The sequence below is a fragment of the Oncorhynchus kisutch genome, linkage group LG9 (genome assembly GCF_002021735.2).
Source record: "Oncorhynchus kisutch isolate 150728-3 linkage group LG9, Okis_V2, whole genome shotgun sequence".
NCBI classification, from domain to species: domain Eukaryota; kingdom Metazoa; phylum Chordata; class Actinopteri; order Salmoniformes; family Salmonidae; genus Oncorhynchus; species Oncorhynchus kisutch.
The window spans coordinates 43,910,002-43,937,909 of NC_034182.2; the positions used below are offsets into that span (position 1 = coordinate 43,910,002).

The following is a 27,908-nucleotide window of genomic DNA, read 5'->3' on the forward strand; positions in this document are numbered from 1 at the left end:
GTATGGTGTGTTGTGTAGGGTGTGTTTGTGTAGGGTGTGGTGTGTTTGTGTAGGGTGTGTTTGTGTACGGTGTGTTTGTGTAGGGTGTGTTTGTGTATGGTGTGGTGTGTTTGTGTAGGGTGTGGTGTGTTTGTGTAGGGTGTGTTTTGTGTATGGTGTGTTTGTGTAGGGTGTGGTGTGTTTGTGTAGGGTGTGATTGTGTAGGGTGTGATTGTGTATGGTGTGTTTTGTGTAGGGTGTGGTGTGTTTGTGTATGGTGTGTTTGTGTAGGGTGTGGCGTGTAGGGTGTGGTGTGTTTGTGTAGGGTGTGTTTGTGTAGGGTGTGGTGTGGTTTGTGTAGGGTGTGTTTGTGTAGGGTGTGGTGTGTTTGTGTAGGGTGTGTTTGTGTAGGGTGTGTTTGTGTATGGTGTGTTTGTGTAGGGTGGGTGTGTTTTGTGTAGGGTGTGTTTGTGTATGGTGTGTTTGTGTAGGGTGTGTTTGTGAATGGTGTGTTTGTGTAGGGTGTGGTGTGGTTTGTGTAGGGTGTGATTGTGTAGGGTGTGATTGTGTATGGTGTGTTTGTGTAGGGTGTGGTGTGTAGGGGTGTGGTGTGTTTGTGTAGGGTATGATTGTGTATGGTGTGTTTTGTAGGGTGTGGTGTGTAGGGTGTGGTGTGTTTGTGTAGGGTGTGATTGTGTAGGGTGTGATTGTGTATGGTGTGTTTGTGTAGGGTGTGGTGTGTAGGGTGTGGTGTGTTTGTGTAGGGTGTGATTGTGTAGGGTGTGATTGTGTATGGTGTGTTTGTGTATGGTGTGTTTGTGTAGGGTGTGGTGTGTTTGTGTAGGGTGTGTTTGTGTAGGGTGTGATTGTGTATGGTGTGTTTGTGTATGGTGTGTTTGTGTAGGGTGTGGTGTGTTTGTGTAGGGTGTGATTGTGTAGGGTGTGATTGTGTATGGTGTGTTGGTGTAGGGTGTGGTGTGTTTGTGTAGGGTGTGTTTGTGTAGGGTGTGGTGTGTTTGTGTAGGGTGTGTTTGTGTAGGGTGTGGTGTGTTTGTGTAGGGTGTGTTTGTGTAGAGTGTGTTTGTGTAGGGTGTGTTTGTGTAGTGTGGTTGTGTAGGGTGTGTTTGTGTAGGGTGTGGTGTATTTGTGTATGGTGTGTTTGTGTAGGGTGTGTTTGTGTAGGGTGTGTTTGTGTATGGTGTGTTTGTGTAGGGTGTATTTGTGTAGAGTGTGTTTGTGTAGGGTGTGGTGTATTTGTGTAGGGTGTGTTTGTGTAGGGTGTGTGTGTTTGTGTAGGGTGTTTTGTGTATGGTGTGTTTGTGTAGGGTGTGTTTTGTGAAGGGTGTGGTGTGTTTGTGTAGGGTGTGTTTGTGTATGGTGTGTTTGTGTATGGTGTGTTTGTGTAGGTGGTGTATTTGTGTATGGTGTGTTTGTGTAGGGTGTGTTTGTGTAGGGTGTGGTGTGTTTGTGTAGGGTGTGTTTGTGTACGGTGTGTTTGTGTAGGGTGTGTTTGTGTATGGTGTGGTGTGTTTGTGTAGGGTGTGGTGTGTTGTGTAGGGTGTGTTTGTGTATGGTGTGTTTGTGTAGGGTGTGGTGTGTTGTGTAGGGTGTGATTGTGTAGGGTGTGATTGTGTATGGTGTGTTTGTGTAGGGTGTGGTGTGTTTGTGTATGGTGTGTTTGTGTAGGGTGTGGCGTGTAGGGTGTGGTGTGTTTGTGTAGGGTGTGTTTGTGTAGGGTGTGGTGTGTTTGTGTAGGGTGTGTTTGTGTAGGGTGTGGTGTGTTTGTGTAGGGTGTGTTTGTGTAGGGTGTGTTTTGTGTATGTTTGTGTGTTGTGTGTAGGTGTTTGTGTGTTTGTGTAGGGTGTGTTTTGTGTATGGTGTGTTTGTGTAGGTGTGTTTGTGTATGGTGTGTTTGTGTAGGGTGTGGTGTGTTTGTGTAGGGTGTGATTGTGTAGGGTGTGATTGTGTATGGTGTGTTTGTGTAGGGTGTGGTGTGTAGGGTGTGGTGTGTTTGTGTAGGGTGTGATTGTGTATGGTGTGTTTGTGTAGGGTGTGGTGTGTAGGGTGTGGTGTGTTTGTGTAGGGTGTGATTGTGTAGGGTGTGATTGTGTATGGTGTGTTTGTGTAGGGTGTGTGTGTAGGGTGTGGTGTGTTTGTGTAGGGTGTGATTGTGTAGGGTGTGATTGTGTATGGTGTGTTTGTGTATGGTGTGTTTGTGTAGGGTGTGGTTTGTTTGTGTAGGGTGTGTTTGTGTAGGGTGTGATTGTGTATGGTGTGTTTGTGTATGGTGTGTTTGTGTAGGGTGTGGTGTGTTTGTGTAGGGTGTGATTGTGTAGGGTGTGATTGTGTATGGTGTGTTGTGTAGGGTGTGGTGTGTTTGTGTAGGGTGTGTTTGTGTAGGGTGTGGTGTGTTTGTGTAGGGTGTGTTTGTGTAGGGTGTGGTGTGTTTGTGTAGGGTGTGTTTGTGTAGAGTGTGTTTGTGTAGGGTGTGTTTGTGTAGGGTGTGGTTGTGTAGGGTGTGTTTGTGTAGGGTGTGGTGTATTTGTGTATGGTGTGTTTGTGTAGGGTGTGTTTTGTGTAGGGTGTGTTTGTGTATGGTGTGTTTGTGTAGGTGTATTTGTAGTAGTGTGTTTGTGTAGGGTGTGGTGTATTTGTGTAGGGTGTGTTTGTGTAGGGTGTGGTTGTTTGTTTGTGTAGGGTGTGTTTGTGTATGGTGTGTTTGTGTAGGGTGTGTTTGTGAAGGGTGTGGTGTGTTTGTGTAGGGTGTGTTTGTGTATGGTGTGTTTGTGTATGGTGTGTTTGTGTAGGGTGTGGTGTATTTGTGTATGGTGTGTTTTGTGTAGGGTGTGTTTGTGTAGGGTGTGGTGTGTTTGTGTAGGGTGTGTTTGTGTACGGTGTGTTTGTGTAGGGTGTGTTGGTGTATGGTGTGGTGTGTTTGTGTAGGGTGTGGTGTGTTTTTTGTAGGGTGTGTTTGTGTATGGTGTGTTTGTGTAGGGTGTGGTGTGTTTGTGTAGGGTGTGATTGTGTAGGGTGTGATTGTGTATGGTGTGTTTGTGTAGGGTGTGGTGTGTTTGTGTATGGTGTGTTTTGTGTAGGGTGTGGTTGTAGGTGTGGTGTGTTTGTGTAGGTGTGATTTGTGTAGGGTGTGATTGTGTATGGTGTGTTTGTGTAGGGTGTGGTGTGTTTGTGTAGGGTGTGTTTGTGTAGGGTGTGATTGTGTATGGTGTGTTTGTGTATGGTGTGTTGTGTAGTGTGTGGTGTGTTGTGTAGGTGTGTGATTGTGTAGGGTGTGATTGTGTATGGTGTGTTGGTGTAGGGTGTGTGTGTTTGTGTAGGGTGTGTTTGTGTAGGGTGTGGTGTGTTGGTAGGTTGTGTTTGTGTAGGGTGTGGTGTGTTTGTGTGGGTGTGTTTGTGTAGAGTGTGTTGTGTAGGTGTGTTTGTGTAGGGTGTGGTGTGTAGGGTGTGTTTGTGTAGGGTGTTGGGTTTTGGTGTGGGTGTGTTGTGTAGGGTGTGTGTTGTGTAGGGTGTGTGTGTGTATGGTGTGTTTGTGTAGGGTGTATTTTGTGTAGAGTGTGTTTGTGTAGGGGTGTGGTGTATTTGTGTATGGTGTGTTTGTGTAGGGTGTGGTGTGTTTGTGTAGGGTGTGTTTTGTGTATGGTGTGTTTGTGTAGGGTGTGTTTGTGAAGGGTGTGTTGTGTTTGTGTAGGGGTGTGTTTGTGTATGGTGTGTTTGTGTATGGTGTTTGTGTAGGGTGTGGTGTATTTGTGTATGGTGTGTTTGTGTAGGGTGTGTTTGTGTAGGGTGTGGTGTTTTTGTGTAGGGTGTGTTTGTGTCGGTGTGTTTGTGTAGGGTGTGTTTGTGTATGGTGGTGGTGTGTTTGTGTAGGGTGTGGTGTGTTTGTGTAGGGTGTGTTTGTGTTGGTGTGTTTGTGTAGGGTGTGGTGTGTTTGTGTAGGGTGTGATTGTGTAGGGTGTGATTGTGTATGGTGTGTTTGTGTATGGTGTGGTGTGTTTGTGTATGGTGTGTTTGTGTAGGGTGTGGTTGTAGGGTGTGGTGTGTTTGTGTAGGGTGTGTTGTGTAGGGTGTGGTGTGTTTGTGTAGGGTGTGTTTGTGTAGGTGTGTGTTTTGTGTAGGTTGTGGTTTGTGTAGGGTGTGTTTGTGTATGGTGTGTTTGTGTAGGGTGTGTTGTTTGTGTAGGGTGTGTTTTGTGTTGGTGTGTTTGTGTAGGGTGTGTTGTGTATGGTGTGGTTTTTGTGTCTGGTGTGTTGTTTGTGTAGGGTGTGATTGTGTAGGGTGTGATTGTGTATGGGTGTTTGTGTAGGGTGTGGTGTGTTTGTGTGGGTGTGTTTGTGTAGGGTGTGATTGTGTATGGTGGGGGGGGTTGTTTTGTGTATGGTGTGGTGTGTAGGGTGTGGTGTGTTTGTGTAGGTGTGTTGTGTAGGTGGGTGTGTGTGTATGGTGTGGTTGTGTAGGGTGTGGTGTTAGGGTGTGGTGTGTTTGTGTAGGGTGTGATTGGTAGGGTGTGATTGTGTATGGGTGTTTGTGTATGGTGTGTTTGTGTAGGGTTGTGGTGTGTTTGTGTGTGGTGTGTTTGTGTAGGGTTTGTGATGTGTATGGTGTGTTTGTGTAGGTGTGTTTTGTGTAGGGTGTGGTGTGTTTGTGTAGGGTGTGATTGTGTAGGGTGTGATTGTGTATGGTGTGTTGGTGTAGGGTGTGGTGTGTTTGTGGTAGGGTGTGTNGTAGGGTGTGATTGTGTAGGGTGTGATTTGTGTATGGTGTGTTTGGTGTAGGGTGTGGTGTGTTTGTGTATGGTGTGTTTGTGTAGGGTGTGTGGTGTAGGGTGTGGTGTGTTTGTGTAGGGTGTGTTTGTGTAGGGTGTGGTTGTGTAGGTGTGGTTTGTGTATGGGTGTGGTGTGTTTGTGTAGGGTGTGATTGTAGGGTGTGATTGTGTATGGTGTGTTGTGTATGGTGTGTTTGTGTAGGGTGTGGTGTGTTTGTGTAGGGTGTGATTGTGTAGGTGTGATTGTGTAATGGTGTGTTGGTGTAGGGTGTGGTGTTTTTGTGTAGGTGTGTTTGTGTAGGGTGTGGTGTGTTTGTGTTAGGGTGTGTTTGTGTAGGGTGTGGTGTGTTGTGTAGGGTGTGTTTGTGTAGGGTGTGGTTTGTGTAGGTGTGTTTGTGTAGGGTGTGGTTGTGTAGGTGTGTTGTGTAGGGTGTGGTGTATTTGTGTAGGTGTGTTGGTGTAGGGTGTGTTTGTGTAGGGTGTGTTTGTGTATGGGTGTGTTTGTGTAGGGTGTGATTTGTGTAGAGTGTGGTTGTGTGTAGGGTGTGGTGTATTTGTGTAGGGTGTGTTTGGTGTAGGGTGTGGTGTGTTTGTGTAGGGTGTTTGTGTATGGTGTGTTTGTGTAGGGTGTTGTTGTGAAGGGTGTGGTGTGTTTGTGTAGGGGTGTGTTTGTGTATGGTGTGTTTGTGTATGTGTGTTTGTGTAGGGTGGTGGTGTATTGTGGTATGGTGTGTTTGTGTAGGGTGTGTTTGTGTAGGGTGTGGTGTGTTGTGTAGGGTGTGTTTGTGTACGGTGTGTTTGTGTAGGGTGTGTGTGTATGTGTGGTGTGTTTGTGTAGGGTGTGGTGTGTTTGTGTAGGGTGTGTTTGTGTATGGTGGTGTTTGTGTAGGGTGTGGTGTGTTTGTGTAGGGTGTGATTTGTGTAGGGTGTGATTGTGTATGGTGTGTTTGTGTAGGTGTGGTGTGGGTTTGTGTAGGTGTGTTTGTGTAGGGTTGGCCGGTGTAGGGTGTGTGGTTGTGTAGGTGTGTTTGTGTAGGGTGTGGTGTGTTTGTGTAGGTGTTTGTGTAGGGTGTGTTTGTGTATGGTGTGTTTGTGTAGGGTGTTGTGTAGAGTGTGTTTTGTGTAGGGTGTGGTTATTTGTTGTAGGTGTGTTTGTGTAGGGTTGGGTGTGTTTGTAGGGTGTGTTTGTGTATGGGTGTGTTTGTGTAGGGTGTGTGTATTTGTGTAGGTGTGTTTTGTGTAGGGTGTGTTGTGTAGGGTGTGGTGTGTTTGTGTAGGGTGTGTTTGTGTACTGTGTGTTTGTGTAGGGTGTGTTTGTGTATGGTGTGGTGTGTTTGTGTAGGGTGTGTGTGTTTGTGTAGGGTGTTTTGTGTAGGGTGTTTGTGTAGGTGTGGTGTGTTTGTGTAGGGTGTGATTGTGTAGGGTGTGATTTGTGTATGGTGTGTTGTGTAGGGTGTGGTGTGTTTGTGTATGGTGTGTTTGTGTAGGGTGTGGCGTGTAGGTGTTGGTGTTTTGTGTAGGGTGGTGATTGTGTAGGGTGTGATTGTGTTGGTGGTTTGTGTAGGGTGTGGTGTGTTTGTGTAGGGTGTGATTGTGTAGGGTGTGATTGTGTATGGTGTGTTTGTGTAGTGGTGTGTTTTGTGTAGGGTGTGGTGTGTTTGTGTAGGGTGTGATTGTGTAGGGTGTGATTGTGTATGGTGTGGTTGTGTAGGTGTGGTGTGTTTGTGTAGGGTGTGTTTTGTGTAGGGTGTGGTGTGTTTGTGTAGGGTGTGTTTGTGTAGGGTGTGGTGGTTTGTGTAGGGTGTGTTTGTGTAGAGTGTGTTTGTGTAGGGTGTGTTTGTGTAGGGTGTGGTTGTGTAGGGTGTGTTTGTGTAGGGTGTGGTGTATTTGTGTATGGTGTGTTTGTGTAGGGTGTGTTTGTGTAGGGTGTGTTTGTGTATGGTGTGTTTTGTGTAGGGTGTGTTTGTGTAGAGTGTGTTTGTGTAGGGTGTGGTGTATTTGTGTAGGGTGTGTTTGTGTAGGGTGTGTGTGTTGTGTAGGGTGTGTTTGTTGTATGGTGTTTTGTGTAGGGTTGTTGTTGGAATGGTGTGTGTGTGTGTGTTTGTGTAGGGTGTGGTTTGTGTATGGTGTGTTTGTGTATGGTGTGGTTTGTGTAGGGTGTGGGGTATTGTGTATGGTGTGTTTGTGTAGGTGTGTTTGTGTAGGGTGTTGGTGTTGTTTGTGTAGGGTGTGTTTGTGTACGGTGTGTTTGTGTAGGGTGTGTTTGTGTATGGTGTGGTGTGTTTGTGTAGGGTGTGGTGTGTTGTGTAGGGGTGGTTTGTGTATGGTGTGTTTGGTAGGGTGTGGTGTGTTTGTGTAGGGTGTGATTGTGTAGGGTGTGATTGTGTATGGTGTGTTGTGTAGGGTGTGGTGTGTTTGTGTATGGTGTGTTTGTGTAGGGTGTGGCGTGTAGGTGTGGTGTGTTTGTGTAGGGTGTGTTGTGTGTAGGTGTGGTGTGTTTGTGTAGGGTGTGTTTGTGTAGGGTGTGTTTGTGTATGGTGTGTTTGTGTAGGGTGTATTTGTGTAGAGTGTGTTTGTGTAGGGTGTGGTGTATTTGTGTAGGGTGTGTTTGTGTAGGGTGTGGTGTGTTTGTGTAGGGTGTGTTTGTGTATGGTGTGTTTGTGTAGGGTGTGTGTGTTTGTGTATGGTGTGTTTGTGTAGGGTGTGTTGTGTAGGGTGTGGTGTGTTTGTGTAGGGGTTGTTTGTGTACTGTGTGTTTTGTGTAGGGTGTGTTTGTGTATGGTGTGGTGTGTTTGTGTAGGGTGTGGTGTGTTTGTGTAGGGTGTGTTTGTGTATGGTGTGTTTGTGTAGGGTGTGGTGTGTTTGTGTAGGGTGTGATTGTGTAGGGTGTGATTGTGTATGGTGTGTTTGTGTAGGGTGTGGTGTGTTTGTGTATGGTGTGTTTGTGTAGGGTGTGGCGTGTAGGTGTGTGGTGTTGTTTGTGTAGGTGTGATTGTGTAGGGTGTGATTGTGTATGGTGTGTTTGTGTAGGGTGTGGTGGTGTTTGTGTAGGGTGTGATTTGTGTAGGGTGTGATTGTGTATGGTGTGTTTGTGTATGGTGGTGTTGTGTAGGGTGTGGTGGTGTTTGTGTAGGGTGTGATTGTGTAGGGTGTGATTGTGTATGGTGTGTTGGTGTAGGGTGTGTGGTGTTTGTGTAGGGTGTGTTTGTGTAGGGTGTGGTGTGTTTTGTGTAGGTGTGTTTGTGTAGGGTGTGGTGTGTTTGTGTAGGGTGTGTTTGTGTAGAGTGTGTTTGTGTAGGTGTGTTTGTGTAGGTGTGGTTGTGTAGGGTGGTGTTTGTGTAGTGTGGTTGTGTATTGTGTATGGTTGTGTGTTGTGTAGGGTGTTGTGTTGTAGGGTGTGTTGTGTGTATTGTTTGTGTTGTTGTGTTGTGTAGGGTGTATTTGTGTAGAGGTGTGTTTGTGTAGGGTGGGTGTTGTTTGTGTAGGGTGTGTTTGTGTAGGGTTGTTGTTGTTTGGGTAGTGGTTGTTGTTTGTGTATGGTGTGTTTGTGGTAGGGTGTTGTGTTGTTGTGTGTTGGTGGTTGTGTATGTGTGTTGTTTGTTTTGTGTATGGTGTGTTTTGTGTATGTTGTGTTTGTGTAGGGTTGTGGGTGTATTTGTGTATGGTGTGTTTTGTGTAGGGTGTGTTGGTGGTTGTTTGTGGTGTTGGTGTTTTGTGTTTGTGTAGGGTGTTGTGTTGTGTTAGGGTGTTTGTGTGTTTTTGTGTAGGGTGGGTTGTGTATGGTTGTTTGTGTGTGTGTGTTGTGTTTGTGTTTGTGTGGTGTGTTTTGTGTAGGGTGTGTTGTGTATGGTGTTGTGTTGTGTTTAGGGTGTGGTGTGTTTGTGTAGGGGTGATTGTGTAGGGTGTTTGATTTGTGTATGGTGTGTTGTGTAGGGTGTGGTGTGTTTTGTGTATGTGTGTTGTGTATGTGTGTGTGGGTGTAGTGGTGTGGTGTGTTTTTTGTTTGTTAGGGTGTGTTTTTGTGTAGGGGTGTGGTGTGTTTGTGTAGTGGTGTGTTTGTGTAGGGTGTGGTGTGTTTGTGTAGGGTGTGTTTGTGTAGGGTGTGTTTGTGTATGGTGTGTTTGTGTAGGGTGTGGTGTGTTTGTGTAGGGTGTGTTTGTGTATGGTGTGTTTGTGTAGGGTGTGTTTTGTGTATGGTGTGTTTGTGTAGGGTGTGGTGTGTTTGTGTAGGGTGTGATTGTGTAGGGTGTGATTGTGTATGGTGTGTTTGTGTAGGTGTGGTGTGTTGTGTAGGGTGTGATTGTGTAGGGTGGATTGTGTATGGTGTTGTGGTTAGGGGTGTGTGGTGTGTGGTATGGTGTGTTTGTGTAGGGTGTGGCGTGTACGGGTGTGGTGTGTTTTGTAGGGTGTGATTGTGTAGGTGTGATTGTGTATGGTGTGTTTGTGTAGGGTGTGGTGTGTTTGTGTAGGGTGTGATTGTGTAGGGTGTGATTGTTGTATGGTGTGTGTTTGTGTATGGTGTGTTTGTGTAGGGTGTGGTGTGTTTGTGTAGTGTGTGATTGTGTAGGGTGTGATTGTGTATGGTGTGTTGGTGTAGGGTGTGGTGTGTTTGTGTAGGGTGTGTTTGTGTAGGGTGTGGTGTGTTGTGTAGGGTGTGTTTGTGTAGGGTGTGGTTGTGTTTGTGTAGGGTGTGTTTGTGTAGAGTGTGTTTGTGTAGGGTGTGTTGTGTAGGGTGTGGTTGTGTAGGGTGTGTTTGTGTAGGGTGTGGTGTATTTGTGTATGTGTGTTTGTGTAGGGTGTGTTTGTGTAGGGTGTGTTTGTGTATGGTGTGTTTGTGTAGGGTGTATTTGTGTAGAGTGTGTTTGTGTAGGGTGTGGTGTATTTGTGTAGGGTGTGTTTGTGTAGGGTGTGGTGTGTTTGTGTAGGGTGTATTTGTGTATGGTGTGTTTGTGTAGGGTGTGTTTGTGTAGGGGTGGTGGTGTTTTGTGTAGGGTGTGTTTGTGTACGGTGTGTTTGTGGGTGTGTTTGTGTATGGTGTGTGTGTTTGTGTAGGGTTGTGGTGTGGTTTGTGTAGGGTGTGTTTGTGTATGGTGTGTTTGTGTAGGGTGTGGTGTGTTTGTGTAGGGTGTGATTGTGAGGGTGTGATTGGTGTATGGTTGTGTTTGTGTAGGGTGTGGTGTGTTTGTGTATGGTGTGTTTGTGTAGGGTGTGGCGTGTAGGGTGTGGTGTGTTTGTGTCAGGGTGTGTTTGTGTAGGGTGTGGTGTGTTTGTGTAGGGTGTGTTTGTGTAGGGTGTGGTGTGTTTGTGTAGGGTGTGTTTGTGTAGGGTGTGGTTTGTGTATGGTGTGTTTGTGTAGGGTGTGGTGTGTTTGTGCAGGGTGTGTTTGTGTATGGTGTGTTTGTGTAGGGTGTGTTTGTGTATGGTGTGTTTGTGTAGGGTGTGGTGTGTTTGTGTAGGGTGTGATTGTGTAGGGTGTGATTGTGTATGGTGTGTTTGTGTAGGGTGTGGTGTGTAGGGTGTGGTGTGTTTGTGTAGGGTGTGATTGTGTATGGTGTGTTTGTGTAGGGTGTGGTGTGTAGGGTGTGGTGTGTTTGTGTAGGGTGTGATTGTGTAGGGTGTGATTGTGTATGGTGTGTTTGTGTAGGGTGTGGTGTGTTTGTGTAGGGTGTGATTGTGTAGGGTGTGATTGTGTATGGTGTGTTTGTGTAGTGTGTGTTTGTGTAGGGTGTGGTGTGTTTGTGTAGGGTGTGTTTGTGTAGGGTGTGATTGTGTATGGTGTGTTTGTGTATGGTGTGTTTGTGTAGGGTGTGGTGTGTTTGTGTAGGGTGTGATTGTGTAGGGTGTGATTGTGTATGGTGTGTTGGTGTAGGGTGTGGTGTGTTTGTGTAGGGTGTGTTTGTGTAGGGTGTGGTGTGTTTGTGTAGGGTGTGTTTGTGTAGAGTGTGTTTGTGTAGGGTGTGTTTGTGTAGGGTGTGGTTGTGTAGGGTGTGTTTGTGTAGGGTGTGGTGTATTTGTGTATGGTGTGTTTGTGTAGGGTGTGTTTGTGTAGGGTGTGTTTGTGTATGGTGTGTTTGTGTAGGGTGTATTTGTGTAGAGTGTGTTTGTGTAGGGTGTGTTTGTGAAGGGTGTGGTGTGTTTGTGTAGGGTGTGTTTGTGTATGGTGTGTTTGTGTATGGTGTGTTTGTGTAGGGTGTGGTGTATTTGTGTATGGTGTGTTTGTGTAGGGTGTGGTGTGTTTGTGTAGGGTGTGTTTGTGTACGGTGGTGTTTGTGTAGGGTGTGTTTGTGTATGGTGTGGTGTGTTTGTGTAGGGTGTGGTGTGTTTGTGTAGGGTGTGTTTGTGTATGGTGTGTTTGTGTAGGGTGTGGTGTGTTTGTGTAGGGTGTGATTGTGTATGGTGTGTTTGTGTAGGGTGTGGTGTGTTTGTGTATGGTGTGTTTGTGTAGGGCGTGGCGTGTAGGGTGTGGTGTGTTTGTGTAGGGTGTGATTGTGTAGGGTGTGATTGTGTATGGTGTGTTTGTGTAGGGTGTGGTGTGTTTGTGTAGGGTGTGTTTGTGTAGGGTGTGGTGTGTTTGTGTATGGTGTGGTGTGTTTGTGTGTGGTGTGTTTGTGTATGGTGTGTTTGTGTAGGGTGTGTTTGTGTAGGGTGTGTTTGTGTATGGTGTGTTTGTGTAGGGTGTGTTTGTGTGTGGTGTGTTTGTGAAGGGTGTGGTGTGTTTGTGTAGGGTGTGTTTGTGTGTGGTGTGTTTGTGAAGGGTATGGTGTGTTTGTGTGTGGTGTGTTTGTGTAGGGTTTGTTTGTGTGTGGTGTGTTTGTGAAGGGTGTGGTGTGTTTGTGTAGGATGTGGTGTGGTGTGTTTGTGTAGGTTGTGTTTGTGTGTGGTGTGTTTGTGTGTGGTATGTTTGTGTGTGGTGTGTTTGTGTAGGGTGTGTTTGTGTGTTGTGTGTTTGTGTGTGGTGTGTTTGTGTAGGGTGTGTTTGTGTAGGATGTGTGTCTGTGTGGTGTGTTTGTGTAGTGTGTGTTTGTGTGTGGTGTGTTTGTGTAGGATGTGTACAGTGCATTCAGAAAGCATTCAGACCCCTTGACTTTTTCCACATTTTGTTAAGTTACAGCGTTGTTCGGCAGGTAGCCTAGTGGTTAGAGTTTTGGACTAGTAACCAAAAGGATCTAAGATCAAATCCCTGAGCTGACAAGGTAAAAACACATTTGTTGTTCTGCCCCTGAAAAAGGCAGTTAACCCACTGTTCCTAGGCCGTCATTGAAAATAAGAATTTGTTCCTAATTGACTTGCCTAGTAAAATAAAGGTTAAAAAAAAAAAGAAATCATGGATTAAATGTTAAAAATAAATCCTCATCAATCTACCCACAATGCACCATAATGACAAAGTGAAAACTGTTTTTTATAGTTATTTGCAAATCTATTAAAAATCTAAACAGAAATACCTTATTTACATGTATTCAGTATTTGCAATGAGACTTGAAATTGACCTCAGGAGCATCCTGTTTCCATTGATCATCCTTGAGATGTTTCTACAACTTGATTGGAGTCCACCTGTGATTTGAAAAGGCACACGCCTGTCTTTATAAGTCACACAGTTGACACTGCATGTCAGAGCAAAAACCAAGACATGAGGTTGAAGGAATTGTCCGTAGAGCTCCGAGACAGGATTGTGTCGAGGCACAGATCTGGGGAAGGGTACCAAAACATTTCTGCAGCATTGAAGGTCCCCAAGAACACAGTGGCCTCCATCATTCTTAAATGGAAGAAGATTTGGAAAACCAAGACTCTTCCTAGAGCTGGCTGCCTGGCCAAACTGAGCAATCAGGGGAGAAGGGCTTTGGTCAAGGAGGTGACCAAGAACCCGATGGTCACTCTGACAGAGCTCCAGAGTTCCTCTGTGGAGATGAGAGAACCTTCCAGAAGAACAACCATCTCTGCAGCACTCCACCAATCAGGCCTTTGTGGTCATGTGCCACTCTTCAGTAAATGGCACATGACAGCCTGTTTGTAGTTTGCCAAAAGGCACCTAAATCCTCTCAGACCATGAGAAACAAGATTCTCTGGTGTGATGAAACCAAGATTGAACTCTTCGGCCTGAATGCCAAGCGTCACGTCTGGAGGAAACCTGGCACCAACCCTACAGTGAAGCATGCTGGTGGCAGCATCATGCTGTGGGGATGTTTTTCCAGCTGCAGGGACTGGGAGACTAGTCAGGATCAAGGGAAAGATGAACAGAGCAAAGCACAGAGAGATCCTTGATGAAAACCTGTTCCAGAGCGCTCAGGACCTCAGACTGGGGTGAAGGTTCACCTTCCAACAGGACAACGACCCTAAGCACACAGCCAAGACAACGCAGGAGTGGCTTTGGGACAAGTCTCTGAATGTCCTTGACTGGCCCAGCCAGAGCCCGGACTTGAACCCGATCGAACATCTCTGGAGAGACCTGAAAATAGCTGTGCAGCGACGCTCCCCATCCAACCTGACAGAGCTTGAGAGGATCTGCAGAGAAGAATGGGAGAAACGTCCCAAATACAGGTGTGCCAAGCTTGTAGTGTCAGACCCAAGAAGACTGAAGGCTGTGATCTCTGCCAAAGGTGCTTCAACAAAGTACTGAGTAAAGGGTCTGAATACTTATGAAAATGTGATGTTTCACTTTTTAATTGTTAATACATTTTCTATAAATTCTAAAAAACAGTTTTGTTGTGATGGGGGATTGTGTGTAGATTGATGAAGGTAAAAAAACTATTGAATCCATTTTAGAATAAGGCTGTAATGTAACAAAATGTCAAGGGGTCTGAATGCTTTCTAAATGCACTGTGTGTGTGTGTGTGTGTGTGTGTGTGTGTGTGTGTGTGTGTGTGTGTGTGTGTGTGTGTGTGTGTGTGTGTGTGTGTGTGTGTGTGTGACTCACCCACTGGTGGTCAGAGCAGAGTGGGTGCTCTGGTCTGTCAGGACACCGTCCCCTCCTGCCTCTGTCTCTCTGTCGAACTGAGTGGGAGACCCCATTCCCTTGTTGTATCCACAGACTACACACTGCAACATACAACAACACACAGTTACACACACACACACACACACACATACATACACACATTTCTAGGCTATAACCCAGCCTAAAGAGGACCAGGGTGCGTTGACACGTTGCAGATTCATATAATGTATTCCTATGATAGCATTTTGCTAATTATTGATTTGGGTCAATATTAGCTGTGTGCTAACATCAGGTCGGGTGTATGTCACATCGCTGAACAAAATGTTGACAGAGTTCAAAGTTCAGTCAACTATCCATACGGACACCAAACTGACTAGATCAAGGGGAAGAGTGGGGTAAGTTGAGCCAAAGTGGTCAGTTTAGCCCCCCTTGGTTCCAAGAATCATACACAAAATTCATCATTTTACCAAATATTTAGGAAGAGGATTTAATGTATAAAATATAATATTATATCTAATGTCTATATATTCATAATGTATATTATATCTAATGTCTATATATTCATAATGTATATTATATTATAATGTCTATATATTCGTAATGTATATTATATCTAATGTCTATATATTCATAATGTATATTATATTATAATGTCTATATATTCGTAATGTATATTATATCTAATGTCTATATATTCATAATGTATATTATATTCTAATGTCTATATATTCATAATGTATATTATATTCTAATGTCTATATATTCGTAATGTATATTATATCTAATGTCTATATATTCATAATGTATATTATATCTAATGTCTATATATTCGTAATGTATATTATATTTTAATGTCTATATATTCTTAATGTATATTATATTATATTTTAATGTCTATATATTCGTAATGTATATTATATTTTAATGTCTATATATTCGTAATGTATATTATATTATAATGTCTATATATTCGTAATGTATATAATATTATAATGTCTATATATTCGTAATGTATATTATATTTTAATGTCTATATATTCGTAATGTATATTATATATATATATATATATATATATATATATATATATATATATATATATTCTTAATGTATAGGCCTATACCATAAAGAAGACTATAAAGACATGTTGTTAACTCATATCCCACTGGGCAACAACTGGTTGACTCAAATATGTTTCCCGGTCATTTCCACCAAAAGAAACACAATGTGATGACACTGAATCAACACGGAAAACTGATTGGGATTTCCTAAAAGACATCAACATTTTCCCACCCAACTTTGAACATAAATCCAATGAAGGGGTGGAATTTGATTTCAGTGTAAATCAAAAGTAGACGTTGAACTGACGTCTCTGTTCCCATTTGGGGTGAAATTAATATTGTAGTTGATTTCAAATCAAATCAAATTTTATTTGTCACATACACATGGTTAGCAGATGTTAATGCGAGTGTAGCGAAATGCTTGTGCTTCTAGTTCCGACAATGCAGTAATAACCAACAAGTAATCTAACTAACAATTCCAAAACTACTGTCTTATACACAGTGTAAGGGGATAAAGAATATGTACATAAGGATATATGAATGAGTGATGGTACAGAGCGGCATAGGCAAGATACAGTAGATGGTATCGAGTACAGTATATACATATGAGATGAGTATGTAAACAAAGTGGCATAGTTAAAGTGGCTAGTGATACATGTATTACATAAGGATGCAGTCGATGATAGAGTACAGTATATACATATGCATATGAGATGAATAATGTAGGGTATGTAAACATTATATTAGGTAGCATTGTTTAAAGTGGCTAGGGATATATTTTACATCATTTACCATCAATTCCCATTATTAAAGTGGCTGGAGTTGAGTCAGTGTGTTGGCAGCAGCCACTCAATGTTAGTGGTGGCTGTTTAACAGTCTGATGGCCTTGAGATAGAAGCTGTTTTTCAGTCTCTCGGTCCCAGCTTTGATGCACCTGTACTGACCTCACCTTCTGGATGATAGCGGGGTGAACAGGCAGTGGCTCGGGTGGTTGTTGTCCTTGATGATCTTTATGGCCTTCCTGTGACATCGGGTGGTGTAGGTGTCCTGGAGGGCAGGTAGTTTGCCCCCGGTGATGCGTTGTGCAGACCTCACTACCCTCTGGAGAGCCTTCGGTTGTGGGCGGAGCAGTTGCCGTACCAGGCGGTAATACAGCCCGACAGGATGCTCTCGAATGTGCATCTGTAGAAGTTTGTGAGCGCTTTTGGTGACAAGCCGAATTTCTTCAGCCTCCTGAGGTTGAAGAGGCGCTGCTGTGCCTTCTTCACCACGCTGTCTGTGTGGGTGAACCAATTCAGTTTGTCTGTGATGTGTACGCCGAGGAACTTAACTTACTACCCTCTCCACTACTGTTCCATCGATGTGGATAGGGGGGGTGTTCCCTCTGCTGTTTCCTGAAGTCCACAATCATCTCCTTAGTTTTGTTGACGTTGAGTGTGAGGTTATTTTCCTGACACCACACTCCGAGGGCCCTCACCTCCTCCCTGTAGGCCGTCTCGTCGTTGTTGGTAATCAAGCCCACTACTGTTGTGTCGTCCGCAAACCTGATGATTGAGTTGGAGGCGTGCGTGGCCACGCAGTCGTGGGTGAACAGGGAGTACAGGATTTCTGTTTATCACTTTTTCCTGCTAACTTTTCAACAGCTCTACCGTAGTAGTTTGAAGATAAACAGAAGTAATAACAAAAGACAAAACATGAAGTTGAAGTGATCTTTATTGTTTGGACGGTAGCTTGGTTTAGACTTTCTAACAGAACGTTCTGTTCCTAGACCAGTTATTGAACAGTAGTAGTAACTGGTTGGTTCAGAGGTTACTGATCTCAGACCAGTTATTTGAACAGTAGTAGTAACTGGTTGGTTCAGAGGTTACTGATCCTAGACCAGTTATTTGAACAGTAGCAGTAACTGGTTGGTTCAGAGGTTACTGATCTCAGACCAGTTACTTGAACAGTAGTAGTAGTAGTAACTGGTTGGTTCAGAGGTTACTGATCTCAGACCAGTTACTTGAACAGTAGCAGTAACTAGTTGGTTCAGAGGTTACTGATCCTAGACCAGTTATTTGAGGGCTAGCAGTAACTGGTTGGTTCAGAGGTTTGTTTTTACATGAACATTCAGTACATTGACATCATTCACGGGGTCAGAAAAGCAAAGTCACATTTAATCATCTACTCACAGAATCAACAGTCAGCAATAGCTCTCTCTCTCTCTCTCTCCCACCTTGTCTCCTCTCCTTCTTTCCTTCCCTCCCTGTCCTTTTCTCTCTCCCTCCCTCTCCTCATGCCAACCTCTTCCCTTCTCCCTCCCCCTTTCTCCCCCCGCACACCCTACCCCTATTCTAACCCCACCTCTTTCCCTTCTCCTTTCCTCTCTCTCTCTCTCTGTCTCTCTGTCTCTGTCTCTCTCTCTGTCTCTCTCTCTCTCTCTGTCTCTCTCTCTCTCTCTCTCTCTCTCTCTCTCTCTCTCCCTCTCCTTCCCCCTCTCTCTCTCTCTCTCTCCTTCTCTCTCTCTCTCTCCCTCTCTCTCTCTCTCCCTCTCTCTCCCTCTCTCTCTCTCTCTCTCAGGCCATAGCGAGCGGTCGTATCTTCATGCGGGTGGTCTTCAGACTATAGTCAGCTGGTTTGTATGTCAGCCACACCACTCCGTTTTCTATCTCGTATGGAACGTTGCTACCAGGATCATACTTCCCCCCTTTGTAGTAGACTCCGTTTAAGTTAGCCCTCTGACAGTTATTATACCACCAGCCACCGCCGTACATCTCTGCACAGCTCTCCTCCCATTGGTCATTATCCTTATCGAAGGTACTAAACTTCATCCCCTCGTGGGAGAGGAACGACCTCAAGCCGAGCGACCCCTGACTCCCTAAACTAGACTCTCCCTTGACTAAAGCATCCCCTGCATCACCTGAATACTCTGCCACGGTCAACTGATACCCCTCAGCCTCGGACCCCACTTTCACTGTGTACTCGGCTATCGCCTCCCCTCCCTCCCAGTCTTCTAGCTCTACCCTCAACATGCTATCCTCCCGGGTCAGAAGATGGAGGTGTTTTAACCCTAGCCATACCTCCCCTTTACCCTGACCGTCCACTCCTCCGAACCCCTCCTGGTAGTCTGCCCAGGAGCGGTTGAAGCTAACCCCCCCATGAGCTCTCTGTTGGACCAGGGTCCACCCTCCTAGAAAACCTTCCTGGTCACAGTAAACCTCCACTACCCCGTTCGGAGTGGAGGGGGAGCTGGAGGCAGAGGGGTTAATTTTGTACAGGCCGCTCTTTTCCCCTGTGAGATGGTTCCGTTGGATGTCAGAACAATCTGAAAACAGACGGAGAAGCTACAGATTAGTGGCCCGGGAATTCAGTAGTGAATTTAGTGTTGTCCTTTTCAGTGAAGAGAAATTACTGCAGTCCTTTCGTTCTCCATGATTACACTTATTATCCATTGAATATTTCGTGAACATCCAGTAATATGTACAGAACAGCATATCTTATACAGTATCTCTGTAAAGTTTGATACAATTTGTAAAAAAAACACATACAACCACATAATATGAGCAATGGCTGAACTGGCTTGCACATCTTTGTTAATTTGGCTACTGTTCATCAGATTCTGAAAGATAATTTTACAATGTAGGCTTTGCTTTGAGCTATGACAATTTAGCTAATACGCTAAAAGCTTCTGGCTAAGACTGTAACCTCTAACGGCTGCTAGCATAAGGTGCTAATTGCTATTGGCAGTTTAGCTAAGGTGCTAATGGAGGCTAGGCTAACATGTTAATTGCTAACGGCTGCTAGGCTAAGGTGCTAATGGAGGCTAGGCTAACATGCTAATTGCTAACGGCTGCTAGGCTAAGGTGCTAATGGAGGCTAGGCTAACATGCTAATTGCTGCTAGGCTAAGATGCTAACAGCGGCTAGCTAGGTCAACTGCTGGCCGGTTGTTCCAGGTCAGATGTACCTTTTCCCACATAATCCGCCTGCCGCTCACTCCGGGCGCTAGTCTTCACGCTGCGGGCGTGGAAATCTGGGATGTCGTCTTCGTCATTCCCGCGCATGAACGCCCCGAGATCCATTCCGAATGGATCACCTCCGAAATCGCCACCGGTGCCACCGGTCTTGGTGCTGGTGAGAATGCTACTGCCTCCCTTGGTGCCGCCGTGACTCGTGGTTTTGGTGAACGAGGAGGAGGAAGAGGAGGATGAGGAAGAGGAGGAGGTGAGGGATGGGAAGAATTCGCCCATCCCTCCTCCTCCTCCGCCACCGAGCTTCAGCGCCTCACAGCCGAGTCCGCCCGATACTTCCTCGATGCGCTCCACTGGCCCATCCTTCGTATGTACTATCGTCCTTTTCGTCGTCTTGGTACAGCTCGACGTCTGAGTGGTCAGGTGACCAGTAGTGGCGAAAGCTCCGCCTCCGAGACTTCCCAGCCCACCCATCCCTTTAGAGAAATCCCCAACTCCATCCCCCCTTGTCCCCCCTCCACCACCCAGCTCCGTGATCGTTTTCCTCGGCCCGTCCTTCGTCCCCAACCCCGTTGACAAACCCGATGACGATGAAGAGCCTGAAGTCGAAGGCTGGAAGTGCGTACCCGGGACCTGGCTGGCAGTGGCGGCAGATGAAGCGCTGGACCCCTGGGTCTCCAAGGTCAGCTTCACGGTCTTCACCTCCGGGAAGAAAACCTCCTTCTGTTCCTCAGCCGGGCCGGACTTGTACTTGCTGAGAGAGGGGGAGAGAAGGGTACGGGAGAGGGGAGGAGAGGAAAAGAGGAGATTAGAAGGGAGAGGGGGGGGGGTGGAGATGGAGGGTACGGGAGAGGGGGGGGGGTGGAGATGGAGGGTACGGGAGAGGGGAGGAGAGGAAAAGAGGAGATTAGAAGAGGGGGGGTGGAGATAGAGGGTACGGGAGAGGGGGGGGTGGAGATAGAGGGTACGGGGGAGGGGGGGGTGGAGATGGAGGGTATGAGAGAGGGGAGGAGAGGAAAAGAGGAGATTAGAAGGGAGAGGGGGGGGTGGAGATAGAGGGTACGGGAGAGGGGGGGGTGGAGATGGAGGGTACGGGAGAGGGGAGGAGAGGAAAAGAGGAGATTAGAAGGGAGAGGGGGGGGTGGAGATGGAGGGTACGGAAGAGGGGAGGGTGGAGATGGAGGGTACGGGAGAGGGGAGGAGAGGAAAAGAGGAGATTAGAAGGGAGAGGGGGGGGGTGGAGATGGAGGGTACGGGAGAGGGGGGGGTGGAGATGGAGGGTACGGGAGAGGGGGGGGTGGAGATGGAGGGTACGGGAGGGGGGGGGGGTGGAGATGGAGGGTCAGGAGAAAACGACAGCAGCATCCTCCTCCTGTTCACCTGTCCACCACGACGTCTTTAAGCGGTCGGCTCTTCATGACGTACAGCGTGCTGACGGTCTCCACAGACTGAACGCTCTGGGATTCCAGCTGGTACATCTGCTTGTCCAGAGCCACGTAGGATGCTTGATCAATGGAGAACTCAGCGTAGCCCTTACAAGACCCCTTACAGGAGCGTAGCTTGATGTCAATGTCCACCTGGCGGAGGGGGGTGGAGGGGAGGGGGGGGAGATAAGAAGGGAGGGAAGAGGGAAGAGGGGGGGGGTGAGATAAGAAGGGAGGGGAGAGGGGGGGTAGGAGATAGATAAGAAGGGAGGGGAGAGGGGGGGTACGAGATAAGAAGGGAGGGGAGGGGGGGGGTAGGAGATAAGAAGGGAGGGGAGAGGGGGGGAGGGATGAGATAAGAAGGGAGGGGAGAGGGGGGGGGATGAGATAAGAAGGGAGGGGGAGGGGGGGTGAGATAAGAAGGGAGGGGAGGGGGGGTAGGAGATAAGAAGGGAGGGGAGGGGGGGGTAGGAGATGAGATAAGAAGGGAGGGGAGGGGGGGTGAGGAGGGAGGGAGGGGGAAATAGTGGGGTGGGGTGGGGAGGGGGGAAGGAGAGGATGTTGAGAAGGGGGGTAGTGGGGGGGGGGAGAAAGGAGGTAAATCAAATAAAACATTTCAGCACCCTTCCTCTTCCTCACATCACCATGTCTTCATATAACTCTTCCTCACATCACCATGTCTTCATATAACTCTTCCTCTTCCTCACATCACCATGTCTTCATATAACTCTTCCTCTTCCTCACATCACCATGTCTTCATATAACTCTTCCTCTTCCTCACATCACCATGTCTTCATATAACTCTTCCTCTTCCTCACATCACCATGTCTTCATATAACTCTTCCTCTTCCTCACATCACCATGTCTTCATATAACTCTTCCTCTTCCTCACATCACCATGTCTTCATATAACTCTTCCTCACATCACCATGTCTTCATATAACTCTTCCTCACATCACCATGTCTTCATATAACTCTTCCTCACATCACCATGTCTTCATATAACTCTTCCTCTTCCTCACATCACCATGTCTTCATATAACTCTTCCTCACATCACCATGTCTTCATATAACTCTTCCTCACATCACCATGTCTTCATATAACTCTTCCTCACATCACCATGTCTTCATATAACTCTTCCTCACATCACCATGTCTTCATATAACTCTTCCTCTTCCTCACATCACCATGTCTTCATATAACTCTTCCTCAACATCACCATGTCTTCATATAACTCTTCCTCTTCCTCACATCACCATGTCTTCATATAACTCTTCCTCACATCACCATGTCTTCATATAACTCTTCCTCACATCACCATGTCTTCATATAACTCTTCCTCACATCACCATGTCTTCATATAACTCTTCCTCACATCACCATGTCGTCATATAACTCTTCCTCACATCACCATGTCTTCATATAACTCTTCCTCACATCACCATGTCTTCATATAACTCTTCCTCACATCACCATGTCTTCATATAACTCTTCCTCACATCACCATGTCTTCATATAACTCTTCCTCTTCCTCACATCACCATGTCTTCATATAACTCTTCCTCACATCACCATGTCTTCATATAACTCTTCCTCACATCACCATGTCTTCATATAACTCTTCCTCACATCACCATGTCTTCATATAACTCTTCCTCTTCCTCACATCACCATGTCTTCATATAACTCTTCCTCTTCCTCACATCACCATGTCTTCATATAACTCTTCCTCACATCACCATGTCTTCATATAACTCTTCCTCACATCACCATGTCTTCATATAACTCTTCCTCTTCCTCACATCACCATGTCTTCATATAACTCTTCCTCACATCACCATGTCTTCATATAACTCTTCCTCACATCACCATGTCGTCATATAACTCTTCCTCTTCCTCACATCACCATGTCTTCATATAACTCTTCCTCTTCCTCACATCACCATGTCTTCATATAACTCTTCCTCACATCACCATGTCTTCATATAACTCTTCCTCACATCACCATGTCTTCATATAACTCTTCCTCACATCACCATGTCTTCATATAACTCTTCCTCACATCACCATGTCTTCATATAACTCTTCCTCACATCACCATGTCTTCATATAACTCTTCCTCTTCCTCACATCACCATGTCTTCATATAACTCTTCCTCACATCACCATGTCTTCATATAACTCTTCCTCACATCACCATGTCTTCATATAACTCTTCCTCTTCCTCACATCACCATGTCTTCATATAACTCTTCCTCTTCCTCACATCACCATGTCTTCATATAACTCTTCCTCACATCACCATGTCTTCATATAACTCTTCATCTTCCTCACATCACCATGTCTTCATATAACTCTTCCTCTTCCTCACATCACCATGTCTTCATATAACTCTTCCTCACATCACCATGTCTTCATATAACTCTTCCTCACATCACCATGTCGTCATATAACTCTTCCTCTTCCTCACATCACCATGTCTTCATATAACTCTTCCTCTTCCTCACATCACCATGTCTTCATATAACTCTTCCTCACATCACCATGTCTTCATATAACTCTTCCTCACATTACCATGTCGTCATATAACTCTTCCTCTTCCTCACATCACCATGTCTTCATATAACTCTTCCTCTTCCTCACATCACCATGTCGTCATATAACTCTTCCTCACATCACCATGTCTTCATATAACTCTTCCTCTTCCTCACATCACCATGTCTTCATATAACTCTTCCTCACATCACCATGTCTTTATATAACTCTTCCTCACATCACCATGTCGTCATATAACTCTTCCTCTTCCTCACATCACCATGTCTTCATATAACTCTTCCTCACATCACCATGTCTTCATATAACTCTTCCTCTTCCTCACATCACCATGTCTTCATTTAATATGTCTGAGTAACCTCTGATAATCATCTAGTCGCTCTGAAACTAATATTTCTGTTCTCTCAAACCAGAGGAATAACAAGGATACTGAATTGACATGTGGAAAGAGAGGGACTGCCTCCTCATCTCCTCATCTCCTCATCTCCTCATCTCCTCACCTCCTCATCTCCTCACCTCCTCATCTCCTCATCTCCTCAGTTCCTAATCTCCTCATCTCCTCATCTCCTCATCTCCTCAGTTCCTCATCTCCTCAGTTCCTCATCTCCTCATCTCCTCATCTCCTCACCTCCTCACCTCCTCATCTCCTCATCTCCTCATCTCCTCACCTCCTCATCTCCTCACCTCCTCATCTCCTCATCTCCTCACCTCCTCATCTCCTCATCTCCTCACCTCCTCACCTCCTCATCTCCTCATCTCCTCATCTCCTCATCTCCTCACCTCCTCATCTCCTCATCTCCTCATCTCCTCACCTCCTCATCTCCTCACCTCCTCATCTCCTCATTTCCTCACCTCCTCATCTCCTCATCTCCTCACCTCCTCACCTCCTCATCTCCTCATCTCCTCACCTCCTCATCTCCTCATCTCCTCACCTCCTCATCTCCTCACCTCCTCATCTCCTCATCTCCTCACCTCCTCATCTCCTCATCTCCTCACCTCCTCATCTCTAGAACATGGTCTCTGACCATGGTCTTCATCATCATCGTTATCATTGTCAATCTTAATCTCACCTCCAGTCTCTGCATCTCTATAACCTGGTCTTTGATGCTGGTCTTCAGAGCGTTGAGGATCCTCAGCTGACGCTCTATCTTGATCTTGATGTCGACGATCCTCTGACGGAGGCGTTCAGCCAGGTCATAGAAGCTGTTGTCATTACCTGTTGGGACAGAGGAGAGGGATGGTTAACATCTATACAGACACCTGTTGGGACAGAGGAGAGGAATGGTTAACATCTATACAGACACCTGTTGGGACAGAGGAGAGGAATGGTTAACATCTATACAGACACCTGTTGGGACAGAGGAGAGGAATGGTTAACATCTATACAGACACCGGTTGGGACAGAGGAGAGGAATGGTTAACATCTATACAGACACCTGTTGGGACAGAGGAGAGGGATGGTTAACATCTATACAGACACCTGTTGGGACAGAGGAGAGGAATGGTTAACATCTATGCAGAGGGAGAGAGATATAAATTGATAGAAAGAGATAGAGCTAGATAGATAGATAGATAAATAGAAGAGAGAGAGAGAGGGAGAGGGAGAGAGAAGGAGAGGGAGAGAGAGAGAGAAGGAGAGAGAGACAGAGAGAGAGAGAGAAGGAGAGCCAACCAAAACAAGAGATCAAAAGGAACCAAACAAAGCTGACTGATCAATATTATCCCGTCTCACCTGCGTTGGAGGTGAGTTTCTCCTTGAGGTAGTCATAGGTCTGTTTGGATGCCTGGTCGGCAGAGCGGTGTTTGGCTCTGTTCTGGTCAAGGAGCTGCCTAATCTTCTCTATCTTCTTCAGCAGGGAATGGTCTGCCTTGTCTAACAGACCCTGGATACGACAACCTGACGGGCACTTAGGACCCTGGGGAGGAGGAGGAGGTGGAGGAGGTGGAGAGGAGAGCAGGAGAGGGGGAAGAGAGGAGGAGAGGAGAGAGGATGAGGAGGAGGCAGAGGAAGAGGTGGAAGAGAGGAGAAGAGGAGAGAGGAGAGGCTGAGTTACAGTACAGGACATAGACAGAAGGTTTGTATATATCTAAAAGTATATTTCTGTTTAAAAGTCATCCATTAGGTAAAGAGAAACAGTGATTTACCCAGTCATCATCTGAGCAAAAAGGCCAGTTCTTCTCTGTGGCACATTTATCAGCCTTGTAACCATGTTCTACTGGCCTGGCTCCACGAGGGCTCAATACGGTCGCTACGTCCTCAGCCTGAGAGAGAGAGGGGTGGGGAGCAGAGAGAGAGAGAGAGAGAGAGACAGAGAGAGAGATCAGGAGTAAAATCTTACTTAACAAGTGACATAATTAGTTGATCAACTCACTCTGTTTGCAACAATAGTGTTTAAAGAGCAGTAAAATAACAATAGCGAGACTATATAAAGGGGGGTAACGGTACAGAGTCAATGTGCAGGGGAACCGGTTAGTTGAGTTAATATGTACATGGAGGTAGAGTCATTAAAGTGACGATGAATAGATGATAACAAGAGAGAATAGCTGCGATGTAAAAGAGGGTAGAGAGGGGGGGGTGGGGCAGGTCTCTGACCTCCTCCCTATAGGCTGTCTCGTCGTCGTCGGTGATCAGGCCTTCCACTGTTGTGTCATCAGCAAACTTAATGATGGTGTGGGAGTCGTGCCTGGCCGTGCAGTCATGAGTGCACAGGGAGTACAGGAGGGGACTGAGCACGCACCCCTGAGGGGCCCCCGTGTTGAGGATCAGCATGGCAGATGTGTTGTTATCTACCCTCACCACCTGGGGGCGGCCCGTCAGGAAGTCCAGGATTCAGTTTAGAGGGAGGTGTTTAGTCCCAGGATCCTTAGCTTATTGATGAGCTTTGAGGGCACTATGGTGTTGAATGCTGCGCTGTAGTCAATGAATAGCATTCTCACATAGGTGTTCCTTTTGTCCATGCGGGAAAGGGCAGTGTGGAGTGCAATAGAGATTGCATCATCTGTGGATCTTTTGGTGCGGAATGCGAATTGGAGTGGGTCTAGGGTTTCTGGGATAATGGTGTTGATGTGAGCCATGACCAGCCTTTCAAAGCACTTCATGGCTACAGATGTGAGTGCTACGGGTCAGTAGTCATTTAGGCAGGTTACCTTAGTGTTCTTGGGCACAGGGACTATGGTGGTCTGCTTGAAAACATGGTGGTATCAAAGACAATTATATTTCATACACTAATTTCACATTTCCACAAACTTCAAAGTGTTTCCTTTCAATTAATGATATTATAATTATATGCATATCCTTGCTTCAGGACATGAGCAACAGGCAGTTAGATTTGTGTTTGTCATTTTAAGTGGAAATTGATAAAAAGGGTCCGGACTTTAAGAGGCTTTTTGAATGACTACCTCATCTCTGTATCCCACACATACAATTATTTGTAAGATCCCTCAGTCGAGCAGTGAGGTTATCCAATGTCTCGCAAAGTAGGGCACCTATTGGTAGATGGTTAAAATATAATTAATTTAAAAAACAGACATTAAATATCCCTTTGAGCTTTGTGAAGTTATTAATTACACTTTGGATGGTGTATCAACACACCCAGTCACTACAACGATACAGGTGTCCTTCCTAAAACAGTTACCGAGTTTAAATGGCTGTGATAGGAGAAAACTGAGGATGGATCAACAACATTGTAGTTTCTCCACAATACGAACCTAAATGACAGAGTTTAAATGGCTGTGATAGGAGAAAACTGAGGATGGATCAACAACATTGTAGTTTCTCCACAATACAAACCTAAATGACAGAGTTTAAATGGCTGTGATAGGAGAAAACTGAGGATGGATCAACAACATTGTAGTTTCTCCACAATACAAACCTAAATGACAGAGTTTAAATGGCTGTGATAGGAGAACACTGAGGATGGAGCAACAACATTGTAGTTTCTCCACAATACAAACCTAAATGACAGAGTTTAATGGCTGTGATAGGAGAAAACTGAGGATGGAGCAACAACATTGTAGTTTCTCCACAATACAAACCTAAATGACAGAGTTTAATAGCTGTGATAAGAGAGAACTGAGGATGGAGCAACAACATTGTAGTTTCTCCACAATACTAACCTAAATGACAGAGTTTAATGGCTGTGATAAGAGAGAACTGAGGATGGAGCAACAACATTGTAGTTACTCCACAATACAAACCTAAATGACAGAGTTTAATGGCTGTGATAAGAGAGAACTGAGGATGGAGCAACAACATTGTAGTTACTCCACAATACTAACCTAAATGACAGAGTGAAAAGAAGGAAACAGAAGACAAGTATTCTAAAAACATCTGGTTTGTTTTGGGGGCAAATCCAATACAACACATAGTGGTGGCTGCCTCATGTTATGGGTATGCTTGTCATCTTTAAAGGACTGGGGAGTTTATCAGGATAAAAAAAAAATGGAATGGAGCTAAGCACAGGCAACATCCTAATACTAAAGAATAATGGGCAAATGTAGCCCAATTCAGGTGTGGAAAGCTCTTAGAGATGTACCCAGAAAGACTCACAGCTGTAATCGCTGCCAAAGGTGATTCTACAAAGTATTGACTCAGGACTGTGAATACTTATGTAAATTACGAATACTAAATTAAATTAATGTAAATGAGATATTTCTGTGTTTCCTTTTGGAACAAATGTGTAAACATTTCTAAAAACACATTTTCACTTTGTGTAGATGGTTGAGAGAGAATTTTTTTTGATTTAATCCAGTTTGAATTCAGTCTGTAACAAAATGTGGTATAAGTCAATGGAAGGAATACATTCTGAATGCTCTGTATATTTAAAAACACATATTTCCCAAAAAAGTACCTCACAAATACCTCAGAAATAAATATATGTATATCTAGAAAAAGTGGTATATAAATTCAATCTTTTATTAATATTATTATTCAAATACATTGTAATTAAAACTATTCAATTAAAATGATAAATAATGAATCATGTTATCGTACCCAAGTGGAGGCAAGGACAGTCAGGAAGACACAGAAGAAATGTAGTAGCTTCATCTCTCTCTCTATGCTGGTCTAGAATACTGTTTCCTCGAGCCTCTGAAGCTTTATATTATCGGACTCTACTTGTTGACAAACCCTTTTAGTCCCAAATAGCACCTAATCCCTATAGAGTGCACTACCGTCTGACCAGGGCCCGTAGGCAGACCCATAGGGCTCTGGTCAAAAGTTGTACACTACA

The 27,908-nt window shown here is 45.2% G+C and overlaps 1 protein-coding gene across 3 annotated transcripts in view; it reads right to left on the reverse strand.

The window, feature by feature from the left end:
* fga (fibrinogen alpha chain) overlaps positions 1-27,777 on the reverse strand; it is a 52,039-nt gene extending 24,262 nt beyond the window's left edge. For 2 of the 3 annotated variants that reach the window (XM_031832664.1, XM_031832662.1), the window contains exons 1-7: positions 27,671-27,776; positions 24,823-24,939; positions 24,410-24,593; positions 23,748-23,893; positions 20,080-20,276; positions 19,326-19,453; positions 13,671-13,792 (exon numbers count right to left, since the gene is read on the reverse strand). In XM_031832664.1, coding sequence (XP_031688524.1) covers positions 13,671-13,792; positions 19,326-19,453; positions 20,080-20,276; positions 23,748-23,893; positions 24,410-24,593; positions 24,823-24,939; positions 27,671-27,724 — 948 coding nt within the window. In that variant the 5' untranslated portion in view covers positions 27,725-27,776. Of the gene's footprint in view, positions 1-13,670; positions 13,793-16,445; positions 18,055-18,695; positions 19,454-20,079; positions 20,277-23,747; positions 23,894-24,409; positions 24,594-24,822; positions 24,940-27,670 lie in introns of those variants that run through there. The other variant, XM_031832661.1, reaches the window with a different exon arrangement.
* Between the last annotated feature and the right edge of the window lie 131 nt (positions 27,778-27,908).